At 42.1% G+C, this 13,232-nt stretch overlaps 2 protein-coding genes across 2 annotated transcripts; both read left to right on the plus strand.

Annotated features, from left to right (window-relative positions):
• Window positions 1-845: 845 nt before the first annotated feature.
• LOC149390815 (uncharacterized) lies at window positions 846-6,367 on the plus strand. Its single transcript, XM_089618886.1, has 12 exons — window positions 846-1,072; window positions 1,531-1,658; window positions 1,745-1,807; window positions 1,954-2,075; window positions 2,303-2,418; window positions 2,545-3,349; window positions 3,571-4,299; window positions 4,512-4,733; window positions 4,816-4,911; window positions 4,992-5,186; window positions 5,257-5,370; window positions 5,820-6,367. The coding sequence occupies exons 1-12, from the start codon at window positions 972-974 to the stop codon at window positions 6,078-6,080; spliced, it is 2,952 nt and encodes a 983-aa protein (XP_089475012.1). The 5' UTR covers window positions 846-971; the 3' UTR covers window positions 6,081-6,367.
• Window positions 6,368-6,440: 73 nt separating this feature from the next.
• Window positions 6,441-7,692, plus strand: LOC149390816 (ARM repeat superfamily protein). The gene has a single exon (XM_089618887.1). The coding sequence runs from the start codon at window positions 6,608-6,610 to the stop codon at window positions 7,487-7,489; it is 882 nt and encodes a 293-aa protein (XP_089475013.1). The 5' UTR covers window positions 6,441-6,607; the 3' UTR covers window positions 7,490-7,692.
• Window positions 7,693-13,232: the final 5,540 nt, after the last annotated feature.

A 13,232-nucleotide genomic window follows, 5' to 3' on the forward strand; every position in this document is an offset into this window, starting at 1 on the left:
TTCTTAGTTAATAAGCGGCTCGTCGGGACATGACATATTTTGTAATATATCCAATTTGAGATGATATATATTAAAAATTATATTCAATTTAAATTAACAAATAAAATTGTGGAATTTGCTGTTGAAGTCACAACAACAGCACATTATTTCATTTGTATCACAAATTAGTCTAAATTGCATTCGTGTCTTTTTTTTTGCATATTTGTCACCTATACAATGTCTTAATTACCCTTTTATTTTATATCCAACAAGAATTCATATCCACACCCAAACCCTAATCTCTCATCAAATTCCCTCCCAACCCTAATCTCTCTAACTTAAACTCCAACTACTGCGCCGATCGCCGCTTCGATGAGGTCAACGCCGCCGTAATCCTCGCCGGAGCTCTCGCCGGAATCACATATTCAGCCTTCTAGTCTACTTTTGTTTTGTAAATATTTAACTGTGGTTCTACTTTCTTCTTCTAGTCTACTTTTGTTTTGTAAATATTTAACTGTGGTTCTACTTTCTTCTTCTAGTCTACTTTTGTTTTGTAAATATTTAACTATGGTTCTACTTTAAGGATATTTTGGTCTAATAATAAATAAAAGTGACTTATTTGCAACACGTTTTTTGGTTGTGACATAGATGCAATTTTGTTCATAACAAGTGACTTTGGTGCAAATCTCTCAATAAAATTTGGGGCGGGTACATATCATTAAATTAATGTACCCGGCCTTATTCTTATTTGTGCCACTTTTTTATACGGGCCTTGATGTGGCCCCACATTGAAAAGCCCAATGGGCTCAAACATATTTACATAATTAATTAATTATTATTAAAACGAAGCCGGCTTTTTTCAGTCGAGAGACTCGACTCGAGACTCTTGAGACGTATATACACTCATGACTTGATTCTCGGCTAAAACGAAGTCTCTTCACAGATCTGATTCGGAGAAGCGATTCGCACATTTCACGCAGTTCAGAATCGCCATGGCTATGGCGGTTAGAGCTTTCATTGTTCTTCTCATGGTCTTCAGTTTTTCGAAGCCTTCCTTCGCGCTATACGAAGATCAAGCTGGTCTCATGGACTGGTAAGCTCTCCAAATATTTCAACTATCTATATTAAGCTTTGTATACGTATATCTGATGGTTCTCAAGCTTTACTCTCATTCGTTTTTTTTTTTTGGATTAGAGATTTGATTTAATTTACTCAGATTCGTCTCTTTTGAACCCAGGATTCATTTTGTTTTCTTTCGGGAATATGATTATGAGGAATTCCTATCACGGGATTAGGGTTAGCTTATGATATTTCTCAGGAAACGAACTTGTGCTTGATGTGCTTATTTTCAGTAGATTAAATTTTGTAATATCCATTTTTCAGTTCTAATTAACTGGGCTATTCGATTAGTCTATACGACATCGTTGGAGAGCTTATTTATGTTCATGATCTCTTGGGTTTCAGAGACCCTGTTCATCCGATGCCAGGAATTATGGTTTTATTAGTACATTTTTTCTTATGATATAAAATTTTTCATTTGATCAAACCCAGGCACCAACGATACATAGGGAAAGTGAAGCACGCTGTATTTCATACTCAGAAAGCTGGGCGTAAGCGTGTGGTGGTATCAACTGAAGAGAACGTTGTCGCGTCTCTTGATCTCCGACATGGAGAGATTTGTGAGTTTGTGTTTCCATTTGACTTAGAACATGCTAAACTTTTCGTAATTTTAGCCTATTATCAATATCGACGTTGTCTCGTGCAGTTTGGAGACACGTTCTCGGCAGCAATGATATCATAGACGGGATTGATATTGCTTTGGGGAAATGTAATGATTCCACTTTCCCTTCACCAAATTACTTGTTATGTTGAATGAATTTTTCCACTTTATGTGGTCTGTTAAACAAGTGAGAATTTGCCTTTATTGATTGTTGATGCAAAGACTTAAGATTCTGCTTAATATTTTCCATCCAGATGTCATAACCCTTTCATCTGAGGGGGGTATTTTAAGAGCATGGAACCTCCCTGATGGTCAGATGGTTTGGGAGTCTTTTCTACATGGCTCAAAGACCTCGAAATCAGTGCTATCTGTGTTGGTTAGTCAATAGTATTAGCTCGTGATATTTTTTTTTGCTTTCGACTAAATCTCACATCCCATTACCTTCGGTTTACAGTTTCTCATTATTCGCATGATAAAAGATGGGAGGAAACATAAAAGGATCACGGATTAAATTGAATTGTAGACATTTGCACTTATGAGAGGTTCTTGTGCATTTTGAAAATCATCTTAGCCATCTTTGTTTGTAATGGTTCTCTTGTGCAGAAAAATGTGAAAACTGAAAAGGATGATTTAATCCTTGTCTTCAGTAAAGGGTCTCTGCAAGCCATTTCTGGAATAGACGGCGAGGTTATGTGGAAGAAAGATTTTGCGTCTGAGAGGTATAATGGACGTGAACACTCAAAGGCTGTTATCGCTAATCTTTTATTTCTTAAGAGATGTTGCTATTGATGTTTGTGTATTGTGTTTCTTATCTTTTGTGTGTGTGTGTGTGTGTGTGTCTGCAGTATTGAGGTTCAACATATTATTCAGCCTTCTGGCAGTGATGTAATATATGCAGTAGGCTCAGATGGCTCTTCCCAGTTCGCTGTGTACCAAATAAATGCAAAGAATGGAGAGTTGCTAAAGAATAACTGTGCGGTATTTCCAGGAGGGATTTCTGGGGATATGTTATTAGTTTCCGATGACTTGGTAGTGGCACTCGATGCCAGTAAGTCAAGTTTGGTGACAATAAGCTTTCAGGACGAAGTTAAATTTCATGAAACATATTTATCTAAACTCGTTGGAGGTTCCTCTGGTGTGGCGACATTGTTGCCCTTAAAGCTCCAAGGGATGTTTGCTGTGAAATTTGATGAGTTCACGTTTTTCATAAGAGTGACTGGTGGAGGAAATTTGGAGGTTCTGGATAAAATGAGTAACCCGGTAGTGGTGAGTGATCCGATCCAACTCTCAGAGGACCAACAATCTGTTGCAGTAGCTCGTCATGAAGATGGCATGATTCAGCTCACAGTGAAACTAGTTCATGACTGGAGTAACGATTTGCTAAAGGAGAGTACAGTCTTGGACAATCAAAGAGGCCTTGTGCACAAGGTTTTCATTAACAGTTATATCCGAACAGACAGGTCTAATGGGTTCAGAGCTTTGGTTGTTTTGGAAGATCACTCGTTGCTGTTGTTGCAACAAGGAGCAATTGTCTGGCGCAGGGAAGATGGCCTTGCCTCGATTGTTGATGTAGCAACATCAGAGCTACCTGTTGAAAAGGATGGTGTATCAGTAGCAAAAGTGGAGGAGAATCTTATTGACTGGCTTAAGGTATGAATTTATAAGTTAGCAACAGGGAAATTAGGCACAGAGTATCTTCTTTTTATTTCTTGAATTCATGTTCGTTATTCAACTATTTTTTTTTTAATATACGGGATGACTATGTTCAAGCCAAGTATCAGAAAGTTCTTCTTGTATCTACTCTTCTGCTTCTTTTGGGAATTTTCTTTTTGATTGGTTTACATGCTAATTAATTGTTTTGTAACTTAAAGGGACACGTTCTGAAGCTTAAGGGAACTTTAATGCTTGCAAGCGCCGAGGACGTTGCAGCAATTCAAGGAATGAGATTAAAGAATTCTGGGAAGAGCAAAATGACACGAGATCACAACGGTTTTCGGAAGTTGCTCGTAGTCCTGACTCGATCAGGGAAGCTCTTTGCCTTGCACACTGGAGATGGACGGGTTGTTTGGTCCCGCTTATTGTCTTCACTTCGAAGCTCAAAATGTGAAAATCCAACTGGGCTTAGCATATACCAGTGGCAAGTTCCTCATCATCATGCTATGGATCAGGATCCATCTATTCTCATCGTCGGTCGATGTGGACAAACGTCTGATGCACCAACTGTTCTTTCTTTTGTGGATACTTACACTGGGAATGAAATTGGTTCTTCTAGTCCCAAGCATTCTGTTGCACAAGTTATCCCACTGCCTTTTACGGATTCGACAGAGCAGCGTCTTCACCTACTAGTGGCTCCAGACCAGAAGGCGTATTTATACCCAAGAACTCCAGAGGCTAAAAGTATTTTTCAACGTGAATTTTCAAACGTATATTGGTATTCAGTCGGTGCTGATAGTGGCATCATCATGGGGCATGCTTTGAAGAACAATTCCGCTCAAGAAGTTTCTGATGAATACTGCTTTGAGTCCAGAGATGTCTGGTCAGTTGTTTTCCCCTCTGAATCGGAAAAGATAATTGCAACAGTGACAAGGAAACTGAATGAGGTATGCTGTTATGATTTATATTTACAGTGGTTATTTAACAATATAATTACTGGTGAACAAATTCTTGAAATGCTTGGGATTTGCAAAAAACACGTGCAATCCCTTTTAAAAAGTTGAACTGAATCTTGTTATGCTAATTAACATTAATGATTGCTTGACTTGATCTCTGTGAGATTTTATTACAATGACGTTGAGCGGTGTGCGTTTTTCAGGTGGTCCACACTCAGGCAAAGGTTGTAGGTGACCAAGAAGTAATGTACAAGTATGTTTCAAACAATTTACTCTTCATTGCAACTGCATCTCCAAAAGCCAGTGGTGAAATTGGAACAGCCACCCCAGAAGATTCAGCAATGTTTGTGTATATTATTGATACCATAACTGGTCGTATATTGCACCGAGTGACTCATTATGGTTCACAGGGTCCTGTCCACGCTGTAAGCTTACAAACCGCTGCCACTTGCATTCTTGTTATCAAATGAAGCGTGTTTCACTTATGTGCTAATATATGTTTCGTAGGTCTTTAGTGAGAACTGGGTTGTGTATCACTACTTCAATCTAAGAGCTCACAGATATGAGATGTCAGTCATTGAGATCTACGACCAGTCTCGAGCAGTATGTTGACAATATCTGATTTTTATGTTGCGTATGTGTATGCCAAATGAGGTTTTTGTCTAACCAAATTCCATTTGCAGGCCAATAAGGATGTGTGGAAGTTGATTCTTGGAAAGCATAATCTTTCATCTCCCATCTCACTGTACTCTCGAACAGAGGTCGTTGCTAAGTCGCAATCTTACTTCTTCACCCACTCTGTTAAAGCTATATCAGTGACATCAACGACGAAGGGAGTAACGTCAAAACATCTTCTTATCGGCACTGTTGGGGATCAGGTTAGTTCACAGGCATCCTATATTCAGTAAATTGCATCGTATATTCATAGCTCGTACAACTCTTTTTCAGGTATTGGCAATTGATAAGCGATTTTTAGACCCCCGTCGAACAGCCAACCCGTCAGCAGCTGAGAGAGAAGAAGGCATTATTCCGCTGACAGATGCGATTCCGATCATACCTCAGGTATGTTCTGATTTCATGCCAAACCCAAAAACATCACAGAAATCATTCACCGTAAAAACTCTCACTTCCTTAACAAACAACTTGAGTGATTTCTCAAGAGTTCATCTTCCTGCCAGCAGTCATGGTTTATGTTCCAGGGGAAAAAAAAAATCACTAGAAAACCCGACAAGTAGTACATGGATATTGGTGTTTTGGCTTGTGGGGCCAAAAGTTTGTAATTGACTTGTGGACCCGACCCCCCATGGCTTTTTTTTTGTTCCACATTATTGCACCTACAATCATGTGCCTTGATGGGATTTCGAAAGGAAATACTTTTACTCAGAGTTTCTCCTTATAATCTTGGTGAAACCTGTTTGCATATCAGAATTCACATTATCATTTTCCACAGTCAAAATATTGACCTCCATTTTCTCTTGCTTGCGGGCGTTCTTAACTCGGCATTTTTTCAGTCTTATGTAACGCACGCACTCAAAGTGGAAGGACTCCGAGGGATCGTAACGGTGCCCACCAAGCTGGAATCGACAACGAGCGTCTTTGCTTACGGAGTCGATCTGTTCTACACGCGAATCGCACCGTCCAAGACCTACGATTCACTCACCGAGGATTTCAGCTACGCGTTGCTTCTCATCACCATTGTTGCCCTAGTCGTGGCCATCTTCGTGACGTGGATCATGTCCGAGAAGAAAGAGTTGCGCGATAAGTGGAGGTGATCTTCCCGCGTGGCCTAGTGTCTCAACAACACTCTTTTCTTCTTATGCCCTTTCCGATTCCAAGGGAAAAACTAGCACCAGCAAACCGACCAAACCCTAACACTTCTCATTGTTTTAGGTTGCCCTCTTTTCTGTGGCGAATTTTTTTGTTGTAAAAGTCCCGAGATTTTCATTAAGCTTAAAACATTTTGATGACCGGATTGTATATTTCTCCAGGCGGTAGCGATTATTTATGTTTCTTATTCTAGATCCTAAATAATGTGCAATGAGAATCTTTTTTTTTTCTTCTTCTTGCCTTTATGTTTCCACAATAGAAGGTAAAAAAAACTCAAAATTATTAACAAAGCAACCTCGGGCTTGTAGCGATTTTGTTTATTAAATATCATTGACAAGACTTTAATGAGTGGAAAGCGACAATACTCGCTGACGCTCAACACGTACATATTGTTGGTGGCTCACAGTCTCTCACTTACAAAATCAAACAACACTCTTGTTTGTTCTCTCTAGTGACAGCTAAGTTGACCACAATGAAAACGGAGCAACAGCCAGCAAAGCTGAAGACCCATCTCTTCTCCTGCGGCTTCTTCCGCCACTGCACCCAAACCGCCCTCAGCCCCACCGCCACCGCTCCACCGTCGCCTCCGCCGCCGCCGCCGATCACACGCCGGCAACAGCACCAGCAACTGCCCTCGTCTTCCTCCTCCTCCTCCTCCTCCAGCTTCACACAGTGGAGGCTCCCTCTCTCGGAGCCGGCGGCGGAGGCGGAGGCGGGAGAGGTGTTCCGGCGGGCGGGGGAGAAGCTGAGGTCGTCGGCGGAGGGGGAGCGCTTGGAGGGGCTGAACATGCTGGAGAGGGCGCTGGTGAGGGACCCGCCGGGGGAGGAGGCGGAGTGTCCGGCGGCGGTGATGAGGGCGGTGGTGGGGTGGGGGCTGACGGCGGCCCCGAGGGCGGCGTCGAAGGTGCTTCTGGCGCTGTGCCTGGCGGAGGGGAACCGGAGGGCAGCGGTGGAGGCGGGCGCCGTGGCGGCGGTGGTGGAGGCGGACATGGACGGCGCCGCGGCCGAGAGGGCCATGGCGGCGCTGGAGCTCATGTGCACCGTGCCGGAGGGGGCGGCGGCGGTGACGGCCCACGCGCTCGCCGTGCCGGTCATGGTGGCGGCCATGGGGACGGCGTCGCCCAGGGAGCGGGAGTGCGCCATCAGCGTGCTGGCCGTCATCTACGGCGGCGCGTCGGGAGAGGACGCCGAGGAGAGGGCTCCGCCGGAGGAGGTGGCGCGTGCGGTGGAGCTCGCCATGCGCGGCGAGTGCAGCGAGAGGGGCAGGCGCAAGGGCCTCTCCCTCCTCAAGTCCCTCCAGGACTCCGCCGCCGCCTCCGCTGCTCAACAACAACAACAAACCACTGCCCTTTGAATCCTCTTTTAATTAATTAATTAATAAATGAACGTGTTGCTCTGTTCCTTTTGCATGATTTTGCTAGGTTTGTTTCTATTCCTTCCTCTCCCTCATGCTTGACGCCAAATTGAGTTCATTAGTAAAAGAGCTATGCTTTATCTGTGTATAATATTATTCTCCAATTCCATTCCGATGTATCATGTTCGTGTGTTTAGCCTAAACCTGCCTAAGAAGAATGGGATGATTTGGTAAACTTTGAAAGTCAAGGACAAAGATGGTCAGACACATCACGTGGAATAGGGTGTAGATAGATCATAGAACAGAGTACAGAGGCTTTATTTTTTTCCCTGTAATATGTAGAATATTATTTATTTTATCTATCTTTCTTCTGAAAGACGACGAGTGTGTCATTGTCTAGTGTCAGATGATCATTCCAAAGCCAACCCAAAAAGCCAGTGAGCCACGTTTGTAAGTAGTTGGGCTGAGACTTGAGAGAGGACACATGCTGATTGACTCATACATACATTATACATAAATATGCATGGATTAGATTTGATGTCCGTTTACAATATTCTTACATTCGCATAGGACTGAATGTAAATCATATAGCACCTTTATAATATCCATTTTAATTTTCAATTTTATATGCTGCCATGCTACTCGTGCGACCTATTGATACGACAAAAAAATAAATTGCAGTGGCACGTCAGGTTGGAGCGTATAATGCTAAGGGGAAATTTCACGCTTAAGAAAGTTGATTTCCTAAATACTTCTAATTACTAAAAAAATATATAAATATTTCGTTTTTAGATGATTTTGCCTATATTTTTAATCAAATTATAAGCAAATATTAAAAAATAAAATGATAACTATAAAAAGTAAAAAAAAAAAGTAAGTTTAAAACACCATAAACAACAATAAGAATATAAAAATGAGGTACAAGTATAATGAGAAATTTTCAGAAGAAGAATAAGAATGAGAAACGAGGTATTCTTGAAAATGTTTATAAAGTGAGGTTGTTCAGGTAGTTTTCACTAATATGTTGGTGACTATTCTTACCAGAGGGCCTAATGATTCAACTCTTGGCCCATTAAATGAAGAAAGATAAGGCCCAATGAAGTTAGTTAGACGAATTAGTGTAGTAGGACTAAATTAAAAAAATAGGAAATTATGTAACTATCTCAAAATAGGCACTAAAGTAAGTTTTTGATAGCTCACGTGCTAAATAATCTTGGAATACGTCAAGACCTTAATATTCGGACAAAACTTCTTTTGGAAACTCTATATCGTTTTTACGAATAATACCGTCGCTTGCGAGTCCGAAAAGAATTTGATTTTTAGGTTTAAAAGTTAAATAAAGTTATACTAAAAAAATGCACAAATAAAATGAGGAGTAAACAATTATAAGATTTTTTGGCAGATGAGGTGTTAGAGTGTAAAGCTAAGCGTGCAACACACGTTAGCTTATTTATTTACAAGCCACGTGGCAAAGCCATGTGGGCGACTCTGTTATGCCACGTTGGCTATTCTGTTACACAGTTGGTTAGTTAGATCTCAGTTGCATCTGAGTATATAATGTATGAATCGTGAAGATCAAAGAAATGAGAATTCTCTTCATACAATTCAACTCCTTTGTCAATTGCTCTCTAAAACTAACATGGTATCAGAGCTCGGAGATTCTCCGGAAATCGAATAATCACCAATTCTCGGCGGAGCTTCGTCTTCAATGGCGGAGAAATCCGGACCAGTGGTGTTCTCGCACTCTTTGTCGATCAAGCTCTCCAACGACAACTATCTTCTGTGGAATCATCAAGTTTCAGCAGCGATTCGCGGTCACAATCTCCAATCTTTTCTCACGGAGACGTCCAAACCAGCGAATTTCTCTCACTCGCCGATGAGAAATCAGGTCAGATCAATCACGCCTTTCTCGATTGGGAGAGACAAAATCAACTTCTCACGTCTTGGCTTCTTTCGTCTATGACTGAAAGTCTTCTCACACGCATGATCGGATGCGATGAGTCGAACAAGATCTGGTCCACGCTGCAACAATATTTCACAGTTCAGACGAGAACTAAAATCAAACAGTTGAAAGGCGATCTGGAAAGTACCAAAAAGGATTCACTCTCAATGAATGAATTCCTTCTTAAAATCAAGAATCTCTTTGATCTACTTGGTTCGGTAGGTCATGTTGTCACAGTTGATGCTCATATCGGAGCAATCTTTGATGGACTTAGCGCTGAATATGATTCGTTCATCACTTCGATTGAAACACGAGTAGAACCATACACGGTCGCTGAGATCGAGTCACTCCTTCTGTCACAAGAAAAACGAGTGGAAAAACGAAGTCAAGTCAATCACTCAGCAAACCTCACATCTGTTCAGACAAACTCATCCACTCAAAGCCACAACAACAGTCAACGCAGCCAGAATTTCAACAACAATGGAGGAAGAAACAATAATAATCGTGGAGGTCGCAATGGCCGTGGCCGTGGAGGTCGATACAACAACAACAATAGTCCTCTTTGTCAGATCTGTGGTCGTCTAGGCTACCCTGCCTTCAAGTGCTTTCATAGATTCGATCAAGCCTTCTCAGGACCACCACCACAACAACACCACCAATTCAGACCCTCAGCTCCTCCACAAGCTCACTTCTCTCAAGTTTGTGATGGCAACTACACCAACTACAACAGCTATGGCAACCAAAATGGTCACTACAACAACAATAACGGTGGTTACTCTTCCTTGCCATACCATCAGACTTATCTCACCATACCAGAGACTGCGTATGACCCAATGTGGTACCCAGATTCAGGAGCCACAGCACATATCACTCCAGATTCCAACAACTTGACAACTCAGTCCAGCTACAATGGCTCGAACAAAGTAATGGTTGGTAATGGTATGGCTTTATCAATCTCTAATGTTGGTTGTTCTAGCTTTCAAAGCTCAAACTTGGACGAATGTCTTAAGCTACGGGATATATTGCATGTACCTAAAATAACCAAAAACTTGATGAGTGTGTCAAAGTTTACTAAGGATAACTCTGTGTTCTTTGAGTTTCATCCTCACTCGTGTTGTGTTAAGGATCAGGGGACAAAAGCAGTTCTTCTTGAAGGGAAGCTACATAATGGTCTCTATGCGCTCAATCCCAAAGATCTCAAGCCTACCTCTACACACTGTCAATCAGCTAACCTGGCATCTCAAGCACAAGCTCAGGTTCAGAGTTCCACAGCTAGCCAACTGACGTCCAAAGACAGTTAAACACTCTCACTGTGGCATGATAGACTAGGCCATCCGTCTATCAATGTTGTAAAGAGTGTCCTGGCAAGTTGTAATAAACTCAGTTCTGGCATAAATAAAGCTTATATTACATTTTGTACTGCTTGTTGCAAAGGCAAAATACACAATTTTCCATATGTGTCTTCTGAAAATGTGTACACCACACCATTGGAGCTGGTGCATTCAGACTTGTGGGGACCTGCCCCAATGATATCCAAGAGTGGCTACAAGTACCACATTCACTTTGTGGATCATTACTCCAGGTTTACCTGGATCTATCTGCTTCACACCAAAGCTGAGGCCTTCAGTGCGTTTCTTCAGTTCAAAGCTCGGGTAGAACTTCAGCTCGGTCACAAGATAAAGGCCATCCAGACAGATTGGGGTGGAGAGTATCGGGCCTTCACCTCATTCCTCACAGAACATGGCATTCAACATTGAGTCTCATGCCCTCATTCTCATCAGCAGAATGGCCTTGCTGAGAGAAAACACAGACATATAGTGGAGAATGGTCTCACACTACTTGCACGTGCATCACTGCCACTCTTACTCTGGGATGAGGCTTACAGAACTGCTGTCTATCTGCATAACAGGCTTCCAACGCCAGTTCTACAAGGAAAATGTCCTCTTGAAGTTCTGTTCAAAGCTGCACCAGACTACACCACCTTGAAGACATTTGGGTGTGAGAGCCTTCCAAACCTCAGACCTTTTAATCATCACAAACTCAATTACAGATCACAATCTCGTGTATTTTTGGGGTATAGCATTAATCACAAAGGGTACAAATGCCTTAGCTCATCAGGAAAGGTCATCATATCTCGCAATGTTGTCTTTAATGAAACAGTATTTCCATATAAAAAATTGTTCCTTAAAGAAAGCCTTGCACACCACTCAACCGAATACACCACCTCAAATATCCCAATCCTTACACCACAGAGTACTCCAACCTCTCATCATATACCTCACACACCTCAAATGACCACAAATGACCAACTCAGCCAATTACATACACCCACAGATAACACACCAGATCACACTCTAAACCAACCTAGCACCAGAAATACATGCACTGACATAATAACCTACACTCAACCATCCACCCAAACCATACCACAAACCATAAATACTCACCCTATGATGACACGAGCAAAAAATGGGATTCACAAACCAAAGGCTTTCCTCACCACTGTGTATGAACCTGATACAGCTGATGATGCATTGAATGATGTAGCGTGGAACAAAGCTATGCAATGTGAGTTCAATGCTCTCATACAGAATGGAACATGATCATTAGTAGACCTCCCACCCAACAGGTGTCCTATAAGCTGCAAGTGGGTCTTTAGAGTCAAGGAAAACTCAGATGGAACCCTTAACAGACTTAAAGCTCGGTTGGTAGCTAAGGGATTTCATCAGATGCCAGGCTTTGATTTTGGAGAGACCTTCAGTCCTGTCGTAAAGCCAACAACAGTTCGAGTTGTTCTGACAGTTGCAATATCACGTAGGTGGCGAATATCTCAGTTGGATGTTAACAACGCGTTCCTAAATGGAACCATCTCAGAAGAAGTGTACATGCAACAGCCACAAAGCTTTGAGCAGAAAGGCAAAGAAGATAAAGTTTGCAGATTACACAAAGCGTTGTATGGCTTAAAATAAGCCCCAAGAGCTTGGTTTGATACACTACATCACTCTCCTCTCGTTTGGTTTCACCAGTGCCAAGTCTGATCACTCTATTTTTGTCAAGTTCAGTTGAGACTCAATCATATTCATATTGGTCTATGTTGATGACATCCTGGTCACTGGAAATGACACAGGTCAAATCAGTCAACTCATCCAGTCCCTGAATGCCTCATTTGCTCTTAAAGATCTAGGTGAACTACACTATTTCTTGGGCATAGAAGCTAAACACACAACGGCTGGCTTGCACTTGTCACAAGGGAAGTATATAACAGACCTGCTGAGAAAGTCCAAAATGTCCACAGCCAAAGGCATGCATACGCCAATGGCAAGTGGTACAAAGCTAAGCAAGTTTGGAAGCACAGAACTTGAAGATCATCAACTCTACAAGCAAGTGGTAGGAGCACTGCAATATGCCACGATTACCCGTCCAGAGATCTCATACTCAGTCAACAAAGTATGCCAATTTATGCAATCCCCAACAGAAGAACACTGGAGAGCTGTCAAACGAATCCTACGCTATCTCAAAGGAACACCAAATCATGGCCTACTTCTTCGCCCAAACAACAGTCTCAATCTGACAGAACTAACAGGGTTCTGTGATGCTGATTGGGCCTCAGATCCTGATGACAGACGATCAACATCAGGTATGTGTGTGTTCCTCGGGTATAATCTTGTAACTTGGCAGTCCAAAAAGCAGCCAACGGTGTCACGCTCAAGCACTGAAGCAGAATATCGCAGCCTAGCCACTACGGTCGTAGAGATCACGTGGTTGAAGTCCTTGTTGTCAGAGCTCAGAGTCCCAGTGCGA

The sequence above is a fragment of the Urtica dioica genome, chromosome 7, assembly GCF_054948205.1.
Source record: "Urtica dioica subsp. dioica isolate 48M chromosome 7, U.dioica_male_clone48M_v1_H2, whole genome shotgun sequence".
NCBI lineage: Eukaryota > Viridiplantae > Streptophyta > Magnoliopsida > Rosales > Urticaceae > Urtica > Urtica dioica.